At 42.9% G+C, this 22,046-nt stretch overlaps 1 protein-coding gene across 1 annotated transcript in view; it reads left to right on the forward strand.

Annotated features, from left to right (window-relative positions):
* map3k22 (mitogen-activated protein kinase kinase kinase 22) overlaps nucleotides 1-22,046 on the forward strand; it is a 38,430-nt gene that overhangs the window by 10,455 nt on the left and 5,929 nt on the right. The window contains exons 4-15 of the mRNA XM_023407919.2: nucleotides 6,027-6,130; nucleotides 7,377-7,414; nucleotides 11,477-11,576; nucleotides 11,829-11,945; nucleotides 12,340-12,454; nucleotides 14,576-14,709; nucleotides 15,661-15,734; nucleotides 17,299-17,360; nucleotides 18,970-19,041; nucleotides 19,626-19,790; nucleotides 21,222-21,370; nucleotides 21,522-21,653. Coding sequence (XP_023263687.1) covers nucleotides 6,027-6,130; nucleotides 7,377-7,414; nucleotides 11,477-11,576; nucleotides 11,829-11,945; nucleotides 12,340-12,454; nucleotides 14,576-14,709; nucleotides 15,661-15,734; nucleotides 17,299-17,360; nucleotides 18,970-19,041; nucleotides 19,626-19,790; nucleotides 21,222-21,370; nucleotides 21,522-21,653 — 1,262 coding nt within the window. The remainder of the gene's footprint in view (nucleotides 1-6,026; nucleotides 6,131-7,376; nucleotides 7,415-11,476; nucleotides 11,577-11,828; nucleotides 11,946-12,339; nucleotides 12,455-14,575; nucleotides 14,710-15,660; nucleotides 15,735-17,298; nucleotides 17,361-18,969; nucleotides 19,042-19,625; nucleotides 19,791-21,221; nucleotides 21,371-21,521; nucleotides 21,654-22,046) is intronic.

The following is a 22,046-nucleotide window of genomic DNA, read 5'->3' on the forward strand; positions in this document are numbered from 1 at the left end:
AAGTCGAGAACTAACCATGAGGTGGTTAGCTTGTCTTAGCTTAACGTAAAGACTGGAAGCAGCTAACAGTTAGCTTGGCTCTGTCCAAATATCAGAAATGCACTAACTGACAGTTAGCAAGCTAGCTGGCTTTGAGAGCTTTTCTTTTCTCTCCGGTAGTTTTTTATTGTATGAAATGTTAATAGAGTCTTAAGAGGAAAATGTTAGGGTGTGGAAAAAACTTCCCTGTACAGAAAAAAAAGTAGAAAAAGCTGTTATTACTGATGAATACTAGTGTGTTCCCAGCCTGTTAGCTTGTTAACCAATAGCTTGTCGCTACAGAAAGGTTAGTCTTTCTGTCACCAGCTATTTTGATAGAGGACATGTGGATACATTTTCCAACCTGTAAGTGAGCTTTATAGGTGTTTGTGAAAGTATTTTTGCACTTTAGGGAGAGCCACGCTAGCTGTTTCCCTCGGCTGCCAGTCTTTTTGCTAAGCTAGGTTAATGTTTTCCTGGCTCTAGCTCCATACCTCACAGACACAAGTGTTATAAGTAACTCTTGGAAAAGAAGTGAATGCATATTCCTCAAAATGTTAAACAATTTCCTTAATTCAGTATACACAAAGCCTGTTTTTAACTCGCATCACATTTCCATTACATTATAGTGGTAATATAAGCATACCCAGGCTGAGAGAAGGAATGTCACAGCCTTCAGATGTTGAATGGAAATGTTTGCAGACATTCTCCAATGAAAAGAGTTTAAGCACAGACCTTGTTCAAACAAATTGCGCAGCTATTTTCGCACACCCACAATTCCCTGCATTACAACAGAGTCATTATTCTTGGTGAAAGATTAACTGTAAGGGTTTAGGTATTACACACATTAGGTGTTAAATTAGCTGTATCACAGTTTCGACAAACAGCAAGGTGTGTGAGAGTTTCGCGTTCGGGTTGGTTTGTATAGCTGGTGTGTGTGTATCTTAGTGTGAGTGTGTGTCGTGTGTCAGAGCTCGGCCCATGCTGCTGCCGCTGCTGCAGAGTGAGAACACGTTTGGCTCCAGCTGCTAATCCTGCTGGATGCCTTTGCCATGATGTGTCTCTCGGCACCAGGAAATCCCCTCAATGTCTTCATTCAGGCAGCTTGCCTCACACACAACACACATTCACACACAGTCACTGCCTCGCTGGCCCTTACACACTTTGTTAGCTTGCAAGTTGCAGCACTAGCCTTTTAAAGCCAGTAATATTCTTTTAACACTCCCGGGACTGCAGCATGTGCCTGCAGCTTTAGCTCCAAACTCTTGTTTGTTGCAGTTGCAGAGAACTTGCGACTATCTGCCAGAGCAGTAGTTACAGATACAGAAGAAAAACTCCTCTTATGTAAACTATCTTAGACTGGAGTTCCTACCTCAATTCACCCACTGCCACTTTCACAGTTCTCAGCTTTAGCCTGAGAAAAAAGAGAAAAATGCGGAGTGATGATGCAATGCCCAGCAATCAGCCACTATTGTGTAATGTTGCTCCCTCTGCTTAGCTTCCTGGAATTCCCCCCTTTTCTTATGCTAGTCACATTTTACCCAAGACACAACAAGAAGCACAGGAAATGAAGTATAGGTATCCCATCCTATCCACATACCAGAAGAAATTATTAGCCATTCTGTGTTACATTGACCTGAGGTTCCTAAAGTTACTGTAGTTGGTTTGTGAGGCTGCTCCTGGCAGTGATATGCGGTTGGTGTGTGAGCTGGTTGCTTTCCACTGTGCTGGTGGTTAGCCTTGGCTGGCCTCGGCCTGGCAGTGGCTGTGGACCAGACCTAAGTGATGTAATAACTTCACTTTTAGGCAGCCATTTCAACCGGCTCTGTGCACCACCACGCATTTCTCACACTCTTACTGCCCCTTTTTGCCAACCCACCCTCCCACTCTTCCCGCTCTGCTATTATCCATAGGTTATAACACAGGCCTTAAACACACTAAACAACGTCCACACACAGATATACACACATGAGGGCCTCTGTTGTTTGTTTTGTATCCTTGACTGTGAGCGCACAGGGTAGGCTCTGAGCCTGTGGAGGCAGGACTGATGAGATTATTGTTTGGCCACTGTCCAGCACTACATCCCTGCATGTCCGTGAGTGAGTGAGTGAGTGAGTTACACCATTGGTCGGTCAAATGTTGGACTTCTGTCATTGGCCATTGTTCTTTCAAAATGATTTGTCGTGAACATTTTCCATAGCAACGGATCTACAACAGTTTTCCTTCTCAACCCCTTTAGCAACTTTGGAAAAAAAAGAGCATCTTAGCAACAAATCAACATTTTGGACAAACCTTAGCAAATTTCCATCGAAGAGAATCCCACGAGTGAGAGGCACACCTCTCTTAATGGGCTGCGTTTCAGTGACTATTTCATACTTGTTCTGTTGTCTGACAGAAGAACATGTAAATGAGAACAGTTTTATTGGGGATTCGGCTGTATTCAAATACTGTATATGTGAGCACAGAGAGTAGGAGAGGAGCAAATAGATAAAGGGCTCAAACCGGCTGACACTAGGCAGAATGCAAATATGTCACAGTGATGTCATGAATATGATAATGAGCACATTATATTGTGTAGTGACGCTTAGCAACTTTTTGAATTTCGCACATTGACCAAACACAGTCCAGCCTTATACAAGGTTTTGAGCTCTTCTTGCTGTAGAAGGATCCAACATGTTTAACTCCCTGCAATAAAGTTAGCACCAGATGTGATGGACATTTTTCTCTATTTCTGGACATTTTATAGACTAAAGGATTTTAGATTTATCAAAAAATAAATAAAAAATAGAGCATTTGATCCTGAAAAGAAAAAAAAAGATCCCTGCACACTTTTCTCAGTAATGTACATACATGCAAGAGATGAGTGTTGATTATTTTCGGCGTGGCCATGGAGAAATGCTCTTTACCCTCGTGTCTGTCTTTGACTGATTCAATCAAAAATCCATTAATTTTCTGATGTGGAATAACGTGGTTAGCCCAGCTCCATATTCAGAACAGAGACAGTGACTCAGTTCCTTCCTGTTCGGAGAGGACAGGCCTGGTTGAGCTGTTAGTCACCCACTGCTGCTGACAGCTTATATTATAACTAACCGGGCCTCCTCTGTAAGTCCCAACAGGGAGTTTCAGTTTGACACAGTATGTAACCGCTATGTGGTGAAGGAACATATTGTGGTTTGGCCTGTGGAGGTATGCAAGTTGTGTACAGATGTAGGCGTGATTTCCTTTTTCCCTCGTGTTCTGTTTGTCTTATCTCTTTAAAAAAACAAAAAAAAATAACCAAGGGGGAAGACACCAGAAGTGGCTCACCTTACAATTATCTGGTGTTATCACAATCAAACCCACACAAGTAATAATAAATCTGTTGCTACATAAAGGAATGTTCTTAGCAGGTACATTTCTTGGCATGACAGGAAATACATATTGGGTTTCCTCTAATTTTACTGAGTTTTCTGTCACTTTGTTGCTTTGACATATTAAATCATCCAATATGTTGCTTGATTTGTCTTCATTCATTTCAACAATATCAGCCCTGTCTTCTCTCTGTTTTTACTATTTGCACTGTGGGCAGAGATTGTGGGTGTAACTTCTCTTATCACTATTCCTTTTTTTAGCTTCTCTGTTAGTGCAGGGAGTGTGCAGGTCAGTGGAGAGGAGAGTTACGTCATTCCTCACTTCACTCCTGCTACTATATTGGGGTTTGTCAAACAAAACTTTCACCTCTGTGGCTAGCTGTTGATGTCGTCCACCCACAGTTTACGTTAGCTCGCTTGCTTAGAGAGCTAGTAGAGAAAAAATATTTTTGTGAGAAAAACAGAAACTTAAAATTGCAGAAAGTTTAAATCATCAGAAATTTCTAAGTAATAAAGGATTTAGGTGTTTGGTCATCCAAATTAAACAAACATATTGTCTCACTGAACTCTCTATCTAGACAGATAGTTCTGGTTTCATGTGCCCAGGTTTTGAGTCATCACTGAAATAAGCAAATTCAGATATATTTCCCAGAGCTTATCGAAGGTCTTTAGGAAAATATTGGAAAGTATAAACCTAAATTGAAATAGATAAGGCAGATGTTGTGGAAAATCTTTAAATGACAGCACTTCATTACTATTTTGCTGGAAATGATTGCCTTTAAAGATTTATTCAATTGAATTCCTTCAATTAAGAAGGGTAGAACTACACTTACCTACTAATACATACTAAATTTTCAGATATGGGATCAACTGATTTGATCCATCTGTTCGTCATCAGGAGTGACTGACCTATTACACTGATCGGGTGTCAGCCTGATCATTCATTTGGTCACCGCTAACCTCATGTTATCTTATATGAAAGCGATCCTACTCAGTGTAGTATGCAGATTTTGAATTTAGGGAAAAAAGACTGGTAATTGTAATTGAGAGATAACCTGAGTTCAGGAAAAATTCAGATCGGGGCTTCCCTAATTTGTGTGTGTATATTAATGTTTGTGGGTGTGTGTGTGCTGTGACCGCTGGGTGACCCCACCGGACTGGCCCGCTGTCGGCAAACAGCTGGCCACAAGAGCCACGCAGTGCGAACAAGATCAAATGGCATGTCAGAGCCCATCTGCTCCCTGTACTACTAACACACTTGCTATGTGAATGGCATTCCCAGTGGTCTTTCACGCGCGCACAGATCCTTTTTATTTTCAAGAATGTTGTCTTTCCTGCAGGTGCTGTTTGTGTTGCATGCCACACACCTGGTCTGGTTTCCTATGAACGTTGCACATGTGTGTCTGTGTGTGTGTGTGTGTGTGTGTGTGTGTTTTTTATAATGAATGCACCCAGAACTCATCTAAGAGGCAGCCAGGAGCTGAGGTCAACAACCCCTTCTTTATATTGTAATCACTGCACTCAGATAATTGGTTCTATTAAAGTCTCTTGATATGGTAATGTCTGACATACTCATCTGCATGATTGCCCCTCTTACACATGAGAGTGTGGGTTATGGTGTTTGTGCAGGTGCATATGTGTGTGTTTGTGTGTGTGTGTATGTATGTGTGTGTGTGTAGCAGAAAGTGTGAAGTGAGAAATGAAGAACCATCTAGATGCTGAGCAAGGTTTTCATGAACACTACAGAGCTGACACCTTTTTCCTGTACGGAGCGAGTTCTGAATTGGAAACACACTCGCGATTCCTTCATCAAAGTCAATAATCGCTGCTCATGTTGGAGCCTGCAGCCGCTTTTCATTCAGAATCTGTCAGTGTTTGACAAAAGAAAACATCAGTCTTTGTCTGATTACAGGAGACCACATTTCAACTAAAGTAGTGTGTTCCTGAAATCTCTCCACTGATATAAAATGAAATGAAAAGTGCTTAATTACTGAGCTCCAGGCTACACACTCGCGACCAGATTGCCCTCTGCGCCAGGCGCTCGTACACACGCATGCTGCATTATTGAACACCTTTGCTCTTTCACAGCTTTTGTATGCAGAGTAGAGAGTTTGAGAGCAATCAGCACTGTGAGGTTTATCCACAGCATCAGAGAAATTCGCCTTACTCACACCTTAAATAGTGATAAAGATCGTACAGAAAAAAAACCCTCTATTTTCTAGGTGTCTTTTCTTTCCGTAGATAATATCTTGTTATGCTTCAGTAAGAGAGAAAGTGGATTCTCTGGATTCTTTCCATTACCAGATAATAGATGCTAGATTCCATTAGATTACTAGACTTACACAGATTGCATCAGAACAGGAAGTAACAGACCAGGTGTTGCCTCATTGTCTGGTATGAGCCGACACAAGCACTAAGGCAAGGCACATGACGAATGATGACAACCACACTTATCTTCTTTGGCCATTTTTAATTGTCCGTTACACTAAATGTCAATGAATGGTTACACGGGAAGCTCATTTCACTCATATAAAGTGAGCTTATACAGCTATAGGACATCAAACAGTTCAGACAAATCTATTTCAGTTCCTGCATTGAACCTCAAAGGTAGGAAAGTGGTTGCGTGCAGAATAACTGATGTGTGTCTTTTGTCTTTAGACGACGAAGAGGCGCTCAACTCCATCATGAAGGACCTGGCAGCCCTGGGTCGCTGCTACACCCAGCACAACAAGCCCAAGAACAGAACCTTACTCTACAAACAGGTACATGTGATTCCCAGTTTTCCACCACCTTTCAAGCCTACAGGGGTTAAATGTAGATCTTTGCTGTAGGAGTGCCGCTTTAAAGTAGTCACAAATTAGTTTAATGAGCCTGAGTTTACGCACAAAACCTCCGCCTCACTTCCTTTTCATTTTTTTTTCTTTTTTTTCTTTTTGTGCTGTACTGACAGTTTGTTGGGTGCCAAAGTCAGGTGAAGGTTGTGCTGCAGTTTGGGAGAGAATACAACTGAAAGCAGCTTAATCTGAGTCCAATAGGAGCATGTTGCCGGCGCTAATGTGACAGTGGACTGTATTTGCCACCGTTCAGAATAACGAAATGCATTCAGAAAAGCAGAGGTGACACTTTGAGCCAAATCTGTGATTCGTCCACAGTTAAACCAAGTAGCTTGGTGCAGGTAGACACAAACAAAACACTGAAGTACTGACTGGTCTACTGTGTCAATTCAAACTCAACTCCCACAGAATTTATATTAGTGAATTTTAAGTATAATATTTGGAAAAATAAACATTGTCACTGGCAAAGAGGGGTTTACTATCTTCTTATGTCCATTAGTTATTAAATGGCCACAGTAGAGCAATGTAGAAACTGTTGAAAATAATGAACAGACACATTTTGGATGTCTTATCATTCCCCTTCGTGGTTTTTGTACACTAAAAACTTCAGTGCTCCCAGGATTTAATTCCTCTCAATCACCTTGTGCCTCTTTCTGAAGTCGTTCACTGGTGCGTTTGTTCCCTCTCTGTGGAATGATAATTGGCAAATCCTCTTAAAGCACCAATGTTTATGATGAGACATAAACAAACAGTGAGGAGCAGAGAGAGTTTCCGCTCAGAGTGCCGCTGTCCTCTGTGAGTTAGCTGCTTTTCACCCAATAGCCCTCGCTGATATGATGTCAGTGTAGGTTTATCACCATGACCTCATGCAGACTTGCAGGCTCCTCCAGATTCCTGCTCCCTTGGGTAATGACATTATAAATAGAAAACTTAGATTCTGTTATGCCATCCTTGTGAGTCACGTTGAAGGATAATGTTGCCTTTGTGCTGCAGAACAAAATTCAGCGACAGCAATATAATAACATGTATCACTATAATGCTCTTTGTCACTTAAATTCCTTGCCTAGCTTATCACTTTCATTTATTCAGCAGTCTAAATCCCACATACAGCCATGAATCATTTTTAATTTCCACTTCCATAACTCCCCTCTGTTGTTATTTTTCCTCTCAACAGGATTTAAGAGTCAAGCTGGAGCATGAGAGAGAAAAACGGTATGTTGGAACCTCCGTATTGTTTTTTCTACTCCTCTGTCCAAGCCTTAACTCTTCAGGTCGGATCCTTTTTGTTATGCTTTGCCATGCCTGGGATTTTGTGTCTAGGGGAAATCACAGCTACATGCCAGAGTAGCATAAAGAGAGGGAAAATTCCTGCTTTGACATTTAGCCGAGGCCTTGTGTTTCAGACTCGGACAGGCCGTTTGAGAGGGGAGGGGAAAAAAGAGAGGGCCTGAGAGAAAGAGTGAGCGCAAAAGACAGCGGGAGTGCCAAGTGTTTCAGTTCAGTGTCCAGTGTTCCAGGCACACCCCAAATTAATTCTTCATCTTATGTGTTTTCTTGTGCTCTCCCTCTGTCCTCCACATCCTTCACCCAGCAGCCATCTGTTCTCCCTCACACCGCCAGCTTTAGAGTTGCTCAAGAGGCAGAGCGTGGTTACACTAACTCTGTCTGGAGACAATCTTACGAGCAGTCTTTCCACCAAGGTGCCTTACAGTTTGTTTACCACATTGGAGCACTTCGAAAGTGAGGCGACCAGTATAAATAAGGGTTCTTTTGAACAGGGGAAGCTTTATTTGGTGCTGAGCTTCATTTTGTCCGCACTAGGATTGAAGCTACATCAGTCCATGAATGGTTGCTGTATGATTCTCCCAGGACCTTGTCTGGCCCTTAGCTTTGCATCCTGGGAGAAGATCACTTACAGATTTTGTCCCCATGAAATCCTCATTCCACAACCCATAGAAAGAATAAAGTCAAAACAACTCTTTAGGGGGGAAATGACAAACACAGAGTGCACTGTTACAGTGGAAAATTATCAGGGGGAGACTGACCAGAACCTCCAAGAATAATTGCTTTGATTCGACAGACTATAGACCAGAGGAACAGGCATTGGTTCAGTGAGGGTGTGATTAGAAAGCCACAGGCTCACAGGAGTGAGAAAGAGAAGGGAAACGGCACGCTCCTGCAGCAGAATATGGCTTCACACTGGGCCTCTCACTTTTTCACAGCCCTAATTGGCTACTGCTGAGGAAGAGACGAGTTTTTCATGTTCCTGTCTCTCTGCGTTTCGGCCTCCCTCTGTTTCTCTGTCTCGCAGTCTTCCTCTCTTTCTCACGCGCTCCCCGCACACTGCACAGCTCTCTTGGAACAGGCAGACAACAGCTCGCTCTGGAAGACACCATTCATAGATTTTGAAAGACTTTTTTTATTTTTTTTTTATTCATTTTTTATTCACTCTGTCAATTCACAACTGTCTCTTTCTCCCCTCTCTTCTCCTGTCATGTTGTTAGTTAGCTCGCTCCATGTTATGCCTGTCTGAGCTCCGAACTCTTTCACTTTGATTTAGGGGCCTGTTTTGGAAATCAATAGGATATCCTCAGTTTGTTGCCTCACGGGGGAAAATAATAATATCACATAGTAACATTAGCATGACTTGCATATTTATTTATTTAAAGCGGCTTTTATCAATACTTTTATTTTAACAGTGGATTACAGGACTATGTGTTTATGAAAAAAGTCACTTGTAGTGATGAATTATCAGCACACCCTGCAGTTCCTCTCAGCTGTACTGAGTGTTTTAGCTTCTTTCAGTTCATTGTTTTGGTTTTCCGGCCCACAACTATAATGTTGCGGTTCACTCTCTCAATTTACATCAGCAGGCAGCAGCTTTTTTAGCGGAAAAGCTTTGATAAAGCAGAGTGTACACTTCCTGCCCTGCACCAAACAGCAGACAGACAGCTAGCTGCAAACACATAAATAAAAAAAAAAGTAACAAAAAACTAAAAGGAGAGTGAATATTGGATTTACACAATTGTCAGGTGCACAGAAACATGATTCCAAATGAATGCTAATGCTGCTCTGTATCTTTTGGTTTAAATAGGCAACTGTACAACTGTAAACTCGCTAGCAAGTAAGACATCATCTTAAGATGTAATATTACATCAGTGTTGTGTTTACAGCTTGGTTCCACTTTAATGATTGTATGTGTAAGGATAAGCACATAGCATTGACCAAAGCTGCATAACATAGCATTTATAGTCTAAGCTAGCTAGCATCTTCCATCTCTGGATTTGCCTTTAGGCAAATACTCACAGTTCAGTAAGAAAATACATACAAAAGACATAAAACACAAGCAGTAATTCAATAAAAAATCCCTTAAAAACCTAATGAAAGGCAACTGGACAACTTTGTTGAGCCCTCCCCAAAAAACGGTTTCAAATTAAGTTATGGAACAAGAACTTCCTGCGCCTGATTATGAAGGCACTTAAGAGTAAGTTTAATATTTAGAAGTTTAATGAAATTCTGAAAATTTCCTTTCATTTTTGAGAACACAGTGGTGACATTTCATTGGCTTTTTATCAACAACAAAAAAAAATCTCTACTATTGTAATGTGAGTTGCAGCACCAGTGTGTATTACATGTTATATCCGAGCAGCGTCCGCAGCACTTGAGGTATTAGGAGTCCCTGAGTCAGGATAACCGTGTTGTCTGTCCACAATGGAATCAAATTGGATGGTCTCTCTTTTCATTGGCAAGCGCTGAAGGTTTAGGGCAGGAAATAGGAGCTGTGTCTCTCTCTTCCCCTGGCTCTGCCTCAGGGTCTCCTGCCAGAGAGTGAAGGAACAGAGCCAGACTTTTTTTTTTTTTTCTTTTTTTTTTTTCTCCGTATATATGATTGTGATTGCGTTCATCAAAGAAGGGGAAAGAGAAGGAGAGAGTGTGCTGGGATGTGCGGGGGCATTCGTTTCACAAAATCTGTGTGTTTTTCTGTGACTGAGTGTGTGTCCACATGCTTGCACAGAGGCAGGAAAGCCATATCTTTTGGAGCAGCATCCTCATACCCCCTCCTCCTCCACATCCCTCCAGCTCTTTATCAGACACATCATCGCAGAGTATAAACAGAGACGGAGAGCGTTTAGTTGTGCCGCTGCTCGGCTCTGATCTGCAGGCCTCCCTCTTCCCAGAATCCTCTCCTCAAATGAGCGAACCAGTGAGCAGTCATTAAGATAGGCAGAGCTTTGCCCTCTGATGAGGAAATGATGGGATAAAAACAAGTCCTTTATCAGGATACTATAAAGAGATGGTGGGCTGCGGATTCTTCAAAAGCAGAGAGTGAGGGGAGATAGACAGAGAAAAGAGGAGAAGAAATGCCATAGAGAATCTCTTTCTTTGTCTTTCCTTTATTTTCTCAGGCTGTCTCCTTTATTTTCTCTCACACAGTCTGTAAATATCTCCGCGTCTCTGTATCTTTCACTCTGTCACTCTTTAAAAGAGGAGGGAAAGACACACATCCTGCTGCTTTTGCTGCCGCTCCAGATTTTTTCCCCTTTCCTCTCAGGAAGTTTCCCATCTGCCTTTGTGCTGGCTTAGTGGAGAGGCCCAGTGGTGTTGAAACAGTGTCCGATGCGCACACTGATTGGGAAGCACACTCATGCATGTAGAGTTTTACAAACACACACGCATCCATATATACACGCATTACAAACACTCGCTGATAAGCTCGGACTCGGACAGACAGACCAAGTGTGCACACTCAGTCGTACACGTAGGCATACAGTAGATAAGATATTCATTTACATCAGAGGGGGTTGCTCTGGTGCGCTCTGTTTTCATTGCATTGATTAATGCCCTGTTAGCATCTTCGTTGCTCGGCTCACTCCTCTCCTTGACCCATCCAACCTGTCCTGTCCCTTTTTTTTACTCTTGTTACCTTGGAAACACGATCATAACATGGCTTACAAAGAGATTTCTTAGATGATCATCCAATCTAAACATATGTTCAAGAGATAATGGGTTGTGGAAAACCAGACAAGATACAAAGAATAGGAAAAAAAAAAGAGCTTTTCTTTTTCTTTTCCTACCCCTCCTTTTTTCTCTAATTTCTTCAGATTATTGTGAGCATGATGATAAAATTATAGCTAGAAAACTATGTGCACGCATGGTGTCCACTCAGTGGCTCAAGCTGAGCTTCTGAGTCTGTGCTCTGGAAATTTACAGCTAAACACGGCGTTAGCTTCTTTTTTACGACCTCTGACCCTGCTGCCCTTCTCTGCTTCCCAGAATCATCCCGTTCCAGAGACCGCTAAAGATCAAGGAGCTGCTGCAGAAAGTGACCGAGGCCTTTGGCCAGCAGATGGACATGTTCTTTATGGAGAAAGAGGTAAAAGAACAACTGGTCAAAATCCTTGACTGCTGTTATGAATCTCATTTGCATTCAATTATGCAGTGTTTTGCTTTTTTTGAGTTTTTCCATTAAAATCCCTAAAGTTAGATTAATGACACTTTCACATGACAACAGTAGCAATATCTGCAGTGCGTCATGCATGCAGTGATGCATTTGCATGTCGTCATTATGGAACAATGGGGAAGGGAAAGGTCATGTGCTATATGTTATGTTTTCTTGTCCTTTCAGTTGCTGCTGCCCCTTAAGACCCAGGAGGACCTGGATCAGGCGGTGCTGACACTGGGCTGCAGCTCGGGGACCAACGGGTTGCTCAGGATACTGCTGAAGACCCCCAAGAACAACCATGTTAGTCCCTAACAATGTGCACTATGCTATGTAGATAGTTTTTAAGAGCAGCATCTGTACAAGCACATACAATGTATGTCATGATGTCATACAGAGATTCAGTCATTGTGCTTTGTCGCTGTGTAAATTGTATCCATAACAACCATGGTAAGAAGCAGGTGAAAGTTAGTCACATGCTGACGGTTTTTACTCAGCTGTGTGAAGTAGTCACACTGTGGAGACGAAATCGTCAGCGCCGCTGTTTGCTGAAAACAGTAACTTAGAGGAAGCAAACTTCATTCGCTGATGTGATGATGTAAATGGACAATGATGTAATGCTGCCCTCGCTTCCTCTTTCGATCCTGATTTCCCTTTCTCCCTTTTCTCCTACTTCCTATGCATTTCCCCTTTTTAGTACCTACAGGTGAACAGCAGGGACAAACAGAGCGAGATGAGATCATCGCGGTCACTGGGAGATTTGAAGGGCTCCCTGCTCAAGGGGTCAGAGAGGGTGCGCAAACACTCGACAGGTGAGCTGGCACAGAGAAATGCAGAATCACAGGCGAACTGGCTGATCAGAGGAGTTGTTAGACGCAGGTTCTACACATTTCTTTTTTTTTTTTTTTATCAATCAGAGTAGGAGGAAAGAGAGAGGATGCAGCAAAGCAAAAAAAGCACATCCAAATCTTGCTGACGTCAAGGTTTCTTGCCCCCCCCTGCTAAAACCTCAAGGGTGGCCTGTCAGTGTCAATTTACAACACGGAGTGATGCCAGTGTCATAGGAATGTTAATGGCAGGATGAGGGGTATGCTTTGTCTGGACAGAAAAATGCAAATTGGAGGTGAAAGTGACAACTTTAACAGCCAAAGAGAAGACAGGTCAAAGCAAGGACGAGTTTCTGCTCTCATACCAAGCAGCTCCCTGTCTGCATCCTCACCTTGATCGGTTAAGAGCTTTGATTCTGAAGTTGTTGTATTAAAAGTGGATGTTAAAGGCATAGTTTGACATCTGCCTATTCACTTTATTGCTGAGAGTCATATAGAAAGATTGACACAACTACTCGTGAATGTCGTTTGAATATAAATTTACAGCCAGCGACATGTTAGCTTAGCATAAAGATTGTAAATAGGGGAAACTGCTAGCTTACCTCTGTCCCAAAAGTAACAAACTCCGACTACCAGCAGTGGGCTACTACAGTTCACGAATTAACAATTTAAAGTAAATCTTGTGTGTTTCATTAGAAGAAAAGCCAAAGTGTGAAAATAGCATGTTGTGGTTTTTACAGCAGGTTATGAGCTCGACTATTTCTTGGTTTCCTACAGATGAAATAAATACATTGGATTTTTTTTTTTTTTTTTTTTTTGAACCTTTGGACAGAGCCAAGCCAGCTGTTTCCCCCGTGTTTCCAGGTGGTTTGCCATTCAGCTGTAGCTTCATATTTAACCCAAGCATATGAGACGGGGTTTCAATCTTCTCACCTAACTCTTGCAAGAAATCCCAAAATGTCAAACTATTCCTTTAAGACAGATAAAGGTCCTTTTCTTGTCATGTCACACTTCACGGCTCCGTAACACGGCACACTCCAGTTCTGTTGTCCCTCCTGGCTTGTTTGGTAACACAGCATGAAGGTTTATTTTTGCTCTGCGAAATACTGAGCCCCTCCTCCCCTCCTCCCCCGTCTCCCATGTCTGAATCTTTTCAGTCCCCTTATATCAGGTCTATCCAGAAAGGTCAATGTTTCAGTCATATCTCGAGCTAAGACACATGCAGAAACAACCGGCGCTCACTTCTGCGTCGCATTTGCATTTTCACATAGCAGCTGAAAACACTTTATGATTGCTGTCAGCGCCAATCTTTCTCACGTAGCTCCAGTAACATCAGCGCTGTCACCATCCCGACTCATATAAATTGTATAGAATTACCCGCTCTCTGTCAATTCCCCCGCCAGCCGCGAGTCAGAAGAAGGAGAAGGCTGAAAGATGGAAGTGGAGGGAGTGGTGGCAGATGAAAGGTGACAGGAGAGCGGTCACAGTGGATGGTTGAGTGAAGATGTGATGTGAGCCCCGAGTACCTCAGTGACGTATAGCAGCAGGAGGGGATGGAGAGAGGGAGAGAGGCAGAAAGAAACTGATGTGTGAAGAGAAAGGAGTTGGAATTTTAGCTCTCTGTCAAAATTTAGACTGTTTACTCAGTCCCCTCCTATACGTCTTAGTATCCTGGCCCCTTTCTCAGTATCCCTGCCTGTGCAGTCAGCAATAGTCAGAGTTTCAGTAGGTCTTCTCACTGTGTCAAGGACGAGTGCTCAGTCTCCGCTGTAGCTCAGCTGAGGGGGGGGGGGGCGTTTGTCACAGTAATTGAGGTTAGAGGTGGCGGCAGTGTGGTTTAGTAAATCATCTCTCGTAGTCCTGGCACAGTTGAACTTGTACCCATGAATAACACCGCAACGCTTTTTTCTCCCCTCTGCCCCTCGTTTTCATCTCTTCCTCATCTTTCCCTCATACGCCCTCCATTCCTTCTCGCCTTCACCTCTCAATCTCTCCTTTTGTTCTCCAACTTTTACATTTCTGCTCCCTTCTGTGCACCTAATCCCTACATTTCCCTCTTCGACTCGCTGCCTCCTGTTCTGGCTTTCCTCACTTCGCTTTTCCCAGGTTCCCTCCACACAGGTCGGACGTCCCCACCTCCAGGCAGCGTCCCCGAGGAGCAGCAGCAGATCGCCCGCCAGGGCTCTTACACCAGCATCCACAGTGAAGGGGAGTTCATCCCTGAGACCCTGGACCAGAATGTAAGAGCCTATGCAGAGGAAAAAAGACAATTAAAAAGCCTTATTATTAAACCAGGCTCTGGATAAACACTCCTTTATGATTGGCTGGAGGTGTGATTTAATGCAGTTCTATGTAAAATTTTCTTGTAATCAGTCGTCTTACTTCATATAACCAAACAAAAACTTAGCCTACTGTATCAACATGCTATAACTTCAGTCCATGTTGATGCACTGTAGTGACTTACTCTCATGACTTTGGCTAGCGACCCAGGCGTACACAGAAGAAATCACTTTGTGATGTGTGTTTAACGATTTTAACACAACAGAGGCCTGACTTCTTCTTTTCCTCTGTTGGACTCATTTGTAGTGACTTTGTTTGCATCTGACATGTCCATTATTTTTCACTGGGACATCTCAGGAGAGCCATGCTTGTCATGGCCACTTACCAAAAAAGAAAAGCAGAGGATAGTCATTCATTTTCAGACTTCTTGCCTGAGTCAGTCTCCTTTATTTAACTGTTAGTTGTTTAAAAGGAGAAGTTTACGGGGTTTTTTTTTAACAGGGATCGTATTAAGATCTTGTTTCCTATCATGTATTAATGTGTGTAGCACAAAAAAAGTTAGTCCTCCGCAACCAAGATAAATCATCTCTTAGAAAATAGGCAGGAAGAAACAGGGGCTCTGTTCAGCGGTGAGTGGACTGACCTTTTGACCATTTGTTGTTGAGATATTATCAGAAACGTGTCAGCAACACACACTTCTTCATTTATGACAGATTTATAAAACTTTATACAGTTTTTTTTTCTCTCATTATACCCATGAATGAAATACTGTGTTTTAATAATAGTAGTACACGAATGCAGGAGTTACTGCTCAGAAGAAAATGTACTGCAATTGTCGTGTCCCCCCCCCCCCCCCCCCATGATTGCAAGCTCTGTGACACTTGATCTCTCTGTGTTATTATATCTACCAGATTTTGGATCCCTTTGGGAGCGCAGACAATTCACTGTCCAACAGCTGTCAATCAATAGATCAAGCACTTGACAGGTGAGTCATCATGAAGCATGTGTGTTTGATTTATGACCCCCGTCTGTGATGTACACACTCTTACTGCTGACTGGCGTTATTTGCAGAGATATCAGACTCGGTTTGCATCACAGCGTTGGGGCCCGTTAACACATTTGGAGTGTGTTGCAAACACACACACACACACACACACACACACAGAAGCAACCGGAGGAGGTGTTAAAGGTTAAAAGCTGCCTGACCCTGCCTGGGCTGCCTATGTGGAAAAGGAATCAGGTCGCTTTGCTGTTGCCATGGCGACAAAACTCTTATCTGGACGCCTGGATTCCTCCGTTATCATTGGAGAGAGAAACAGAGACTGAGTGGGAGATGTGAAAGAGTGAGCAAGAACATGCTGAATGAGAGGGGAAAACTGAACCAGAAAGCGGTGAAAGAGTGAGAGTAAAGTGGAAGGGCTGAAGAGTGAAAAGATTGAACATGAATCATAGGGAAAAGAAAGTGAGCAAGACTTAGAGTTAGAGCAAGAGAGAGAGCGAGCGAGAGTAGGACGGAAGCAGCTCTACCTGCACGAGGCTTATCTGGGCTCCAGGCTGCAGAACAATGGCAGGAAACGAGTGCATGGAACTTTTCCCTGCGAGCGGGCATGCGTGCCCCTTATCCAGGGTCTCGTGGCCCCACGCCGCCCTGCGGTCAACAGAGACGTCACTCTCTTTCGGGTCGTCGGGGCAGGGCCGGCCACAGACGGCCAGGGAGAGTGGGAGAGTGGGAGGCTGAGGGTTGGATATACACAGACCAGTCAAAAGTTTTAGATCACTTCCATTTTACATTTGAAAGTAACACAGTGTGATGTCTCAGTGTACTCTGAAATGAACGCATAGAACAAAGAAATAATAACATTTTTATAAAAGGAATCATGGAAAATTAAATCCTAAATTTAATCTAAAATTTTGACTCATTCAGCAGCTGAACACAAACCAGATCCATGGGGTTGAAGTCTGGAGACTGTGCTCCTCTTCCACCGTCTGGTTCTTTTCTTCTAATCTTTGGGGTCATTATCTTGCTGCAGGATGAACCTCTGACCAACCAGTCTGTCACCATTCTGATAGAAATATACAGTAAAACACGCAGTACACTATTGTCCCAATGCAACATAATGCATCAGAGGGTGGAGTAACACAGTTTCTTCCAACACTCTCTTTAAACAGACAGAGGGTTTGTAAGTCATCAACCCGTAGGAACTGCTGGCATTAACTTTCAAAGCTTGAATGGAAATGAAATGTACATGATTTTTCAGTTTTTGGTGACCTAAACTTTTATTTACCTCGGGCAGTTTACTTAGCTTTGTACCATTTAAGGTTATTTAAGGTTATATTTATAAGGTAAGGGTTTTGAACTGCTCAAATTTCAATAAAAACTGGAAAAATGGGTGTGTTCATCAGCACATTTAATCATAAAATTATAGTTTCACTGCCAGTTTAGGAATTCAGCACCATGCACTTCACTTTCACTTTCTTATTGTTAATCTCAACTTTCAGCTTATCTCCTCTAATTCAGTACCTCCCCTCTTGTTCTCTTGTCATTTCAGCCCTCCTTTCTCACAGAACAACCGTGACAATAATTACCTGAACCTCAACTATGAATACAAAGGTAAGAGAGGAGAAATCTGCAGCAGTTCTAAAAATTGCTTCCCTCCCCTAGTGTTAATTTTCAACTCAAACACTACAGAAAGATAAAAAGAGGTGCAAAAAGCTTGTTCGTTATTAGAAAAAAGTTTTTGTCTGTTTGTATTTTTTGTTCTGTGGTAATTATAGCCACACAATCAGTTTCACAGAAACAGAACTAAAAGCGCTGTTCCTGTAGCTCCTGATTACCTAAAACGTTTCCTCATTGCCAGTGTCCTCCAGAGATTACTAATGAGGAGGGAGATGATATTATTTGATGGTTTTATCTAGGAGTGCATACTTAAAATGAGGAATGGGTCATTGGAAGATATTTAATATATTGGTTATATTTCTTGTGTCTCATGAGGTGATGAAAGGAGCGCGATACTATCATAACTCTCATCACACTCTCCTCTGCGTAGCCTTTCTCCATCTCCATTCCCCTTTTGTGTCTCCCATCTCCCCTCTTCGTCTCCTTCCAGTTCCAAGTACATTTCTGTTTTCCTGTCTTTTCATGATCACTTCCCTGCACCGTCCCCTCGCCTCTTGATGCCCCCCTGCCCGTCTATTCCTTGTCCCTCGGGTCTCTATGTCTGTCCCCTTTCCTTCAGAACCCAGATCAAATAGAGCAGGATGACAGATAACGCCACACTAATCCTTGTGAACAGTGGAGCAGCTCTCCCAATCTGGTCATTTTCTTCTTCTCATGCGCCACCCCACTGCTGTAAAGTAAAAAGGGAGTGCTGCACATTGTATACACACACTGGGAACATGGGAGCTTCATATAGCTGCACCAGCAGTACTGGAGGACTCCCTTGGGCACGCTGGCATGCACGTGCCTACACACACTCCCCTCCCTGATGTAAAGCTGTGTGGCCCTTCCTGCTGAGGGCTACAGTATTTGTTTACCATTCCCTGTGAGTAGATTTTTCCTCTCCATCCCGCGCTGCCAAACACAAAAAATAACTCCCGTCTCCATGGGATACGGCCACAAAAAAGGGGAGGCAGTCATCTGACAGAACAGCTGTTTTCAATTGCAAGTGGCTCCGCCGCTCTCCATTTAGTGTGCGTGTGTGTGTGTGTGTGTGTGTGTGTTTGTGAGAGAGTGAGTGTCAGTGCTCGCCTGCGTCAGCACTGCTCCCCACCTGCCTTTAGTTACTGCTCCACTGGGTTCAGAGCTAAGGCTAACCTAGCGTACATGAGCTGTTTTCAGTTTCTCTCTTGGCTGCAGTGAGGCGATACAACAGCTCTGTTCAGTGTGTGAAAAGCTGTCTTCCATTCTGCTGGTTTTGAACTTGACTTTGATTTGACATGCCAAGATGAGCAAAAGCAATGTAGTGTCTCTCAGAAGTTGAAATGTGAACTTCTGTTAGCCTTATTACACGTCAGTATGTCCGTGCAGCAGTGTCTCACCAGCTCGAAGCAATCAAACCTGCATTATTGTTTCTGAAAAGTGAAAAAAAGACTCACAGCTGTAATCTGGGAAGTATTGTAACTATACAATGAAAATTCAATGTATAAAACTCAATAATGTGAGTTGCTGAGGCTTTAACTACTTCCTAACTGGCAGCTCTGTCTCACTGCTCCCTCTTCAGGTCGCCATGGGAAAGGAGGGACTTTCCCTCGCCAGTTCCAGTTGCCCAATCGCAGCAAGGATTATGGAGACCGTAAGAAACAACAACACTGTTATTACACAGATTAAACAGATATGTTACTGTGGTTCAAGAGGACAACAGAGACACACACCACTTTTTAAACTCTAGATAGATAATATAGGATCTCATTCCTTACAGTGCCTCTTCCTCACATTCACTTCATTCTACTTCCAGATGAAATATTTTAGTTTTTCTCATCTGCTTTGGCACTTTCTAGTAGATAGTAGATTGTGCAGATTTGGTACACGAAGTGCTGGCTTGCTGTTCCAGGCAGCTGCTAGTAATTGCTTACTCAGAGGCTAACCTTGGCTAGCAATGATTTACGTTTCCCTGTGGTGAACCCGAACTTGTATAAAAACACAGCGCCCTGCTTCCTGTCTGAGGGGAAGTGGGACCGAGTGGCGAGAGGCACTCTGCTCTAGCTGGCCCTAAGTCTTGGCCGAGAGCTCGCTTTATGCACAACACCTGTAAAGTAACTTTGTGAAAACTGTGTAAAAATCATTCACAGTAAAAAAACAAAAAGTTGCAGTGGCCAGTGCATGTAAAGTCAATAATATGTCTCTTTTTTAATTTTTTTTTTATGTATGTGTTTTCAGGTCGTAGGACACTTCCCCGGAGCTTCATGCCGCAGGAGAACCTGTTCCAGCTGGTTCCCTCCAGTCGCACACGCAGTTATAATGGAGACAGTACGCTGCAGTACAGCGACCTGCGCTCGCTGGGTCGCACCACTGACAAAAGCTGCCAGCGTGGTACAGCCAAGTGTGAGTAGTTCTCCTAAAATCTTAAACACTTTGAAATCGAGGAACAGAGAAGCAACTAAGGAGTGGGGAGGAAAATTTCACCCCCCAAACACATAAACACTGTTAAATAAACTGTGTTTCTGGGCCTTTGTTGTTGATTGCTGTTGCATTTGTCTGGTTCCTGTGGATAATCAGACAAATTAAACCCCTCACTCTTAACCCAGAGACGTAAACACAAAGTTCAGGCCTGTTGTTTTGATCTGCATGTCAAGAGCAGAGCCGAACATCGAACCTCAATACTTTAGTGCCATAAACCTCATAATATAATATGTATATACAACCATATGTATATTGTATTCATTGTATGTCGAGTCGTCAACGTTTGCAGGCTTTGATAATAGATTTTCCTCCTACAACAATCTATCAATCGAGCTGGCAGAGAATAGTTAAAAATCGTTTTGATTTGATTTTGCCAGTTTTAAAATGCATTTTATTCAGGCATAGTTCATGTACGTTCTGGTTTTTACATGACATAAGTGTTTATAGAAAACATGGTTATATATCTCAAAGTAAGGGACTGAAAAGAGAATCTGTTTTTGTGGTTGCAGCACAAAATCCAACACCAAGGAACAAGGCAAACTGATGATATATGTCATTGTGAGAGTATGTGAGGGTGGTGTTGTTCTTTGAATAAATTGCTTACGAAGGACAAAGTCAAACGCACTGTAATGTCTAGAGTTTTAAATGTGTTACGCCGCTATGGAAAGAGATAAAACAGGGATAATCTCTTTTCAATTAAACACTCTATGGTTGTCAAACATGTTTTAGTTCTTTAGTAGTAGATGTTGAGAGGGAGGGAGGAAATAATGTACAGTAATACTGTACGTCACAGCAGGCAAAATTCCCCTCGTCACAGGCTCACTAATCACATCTGTCCTCATTCAGCATACGGTTGCTGTTTGCCCAGAAACTGTCTTTGTCATGAAATGAAAGCCCAGCTCAGCAGTCTGTGGCCGACGTGTCAGCCTCCGGTGTCCTTCTCACCCACACACGACCAAACCGTCTAACCCGGCCACAAAGACGCCTGTTAATACCAAAAACAAAGCCTCAGAGTCTGGGTCTGTGAGGATGAGAGTCGTTGAGATGATCTTTCTAGGTTTTGACAACTTTGTGTAGGCTGAGCGCGGTTTGACTCATATCTGGGGTTTCTCCCTCTGAGAGGGTCTGCGGTGGGAATTTATTGAACAACAACCCTGCGGTGGATTTGACGCCTGGTTTCAGTGAAGTTACTGTGCGAGTTACAGTCGGATTTTGTGGTGGATTTTGACGCATGCTTTAGAGTTAATGTTTGCTCAAATCAGTATATCAAAGTTGATCTGTCTGCCTCTGGGAGTTTAGCAACAAAATGAATTACTGGTGGGTTTTTCATAATCTGGTGTTTTGTTTCTGCAGCACCGCGGGCGCCAGTCAACTGGCGACAAGGAAAGCTCCTGGGGCGCGGGGCGTTCGGGGAGGTCTACCTCTGCTATGACGCTGACACGGGACGCGAGCTGGCCGCCAAGCAGGTGCCCTTTGATCCTGACTGTCAAGAAACCAGCAAGGTGAGAGAGAACAGCTCACATCTGTGTGGAATTAGTCACTGACTGCATGTAGTTTAGAGCATAAGACAGTGATTTCATGATTTGAGAGCATAGTAGCTTTCTGATGACCTCAATTCAATTCCTGTTTTTCTGTGGTTGTTTTTCTCTGCAGGAGGTGAATGCTCTGGAGTGTGAGATTCAGCTGCTGAAGAATTTACGTCATGAGAGGATCGTTCAGTACTATGGTTGTCTTCGGGACCTGGAGCAGAGAAAACTCACTATTTTTGTTGAGTTTATGCCAGGGGTGCGTACTCTGCAGGGCATGTCATTTGAATTGATCAAAGTCACATTGTCGTCGTGAAAGTTTGATGCAGCTATAATAATGAATAACGTCTGTGAATGTCAGAGTTTAAGTTGTTTTGGCTGCAGCAATAGGTACACAGACTTTTTTAAAACAACAACATCAAATCAAACCCATACAAGCCACATCTGCTAAAAACCAATTTTGAAATGTCACCAGCTGTCAACAAACATGTCCTCAGCGGTTGATGTCAGCAGAACAGCTCAGTTTATGAGATCATTTTCTCGCTAAATGAGCGTCTTAATGAGCTGCTGTCGCCTGTGGACCCTGTCCCTGAGCCTGTTTTTAATATTTCCTAAGCTTTTTTTTTTTTTATGCTTTTTTTTTTTTTTTTTT

The sequence above is a fragment of the Seriola lalandi genome, unplaced genomic scaffold (assembly GCF_002814215.2).
Source record: "Seriola lalandi dorsalis isolate HSWRI2012SDOR001 ecotype SW California unplaced genomic scaffold, Sedor1 jcf7180002054351, whole genome shotgun sequence".
NCBI classification, from domain to species: Eukaryota; Metazoa; Chordata; class Actinopteri; order Carangiformes; family Carangidae; genus Seriola; species Seriola lalandi.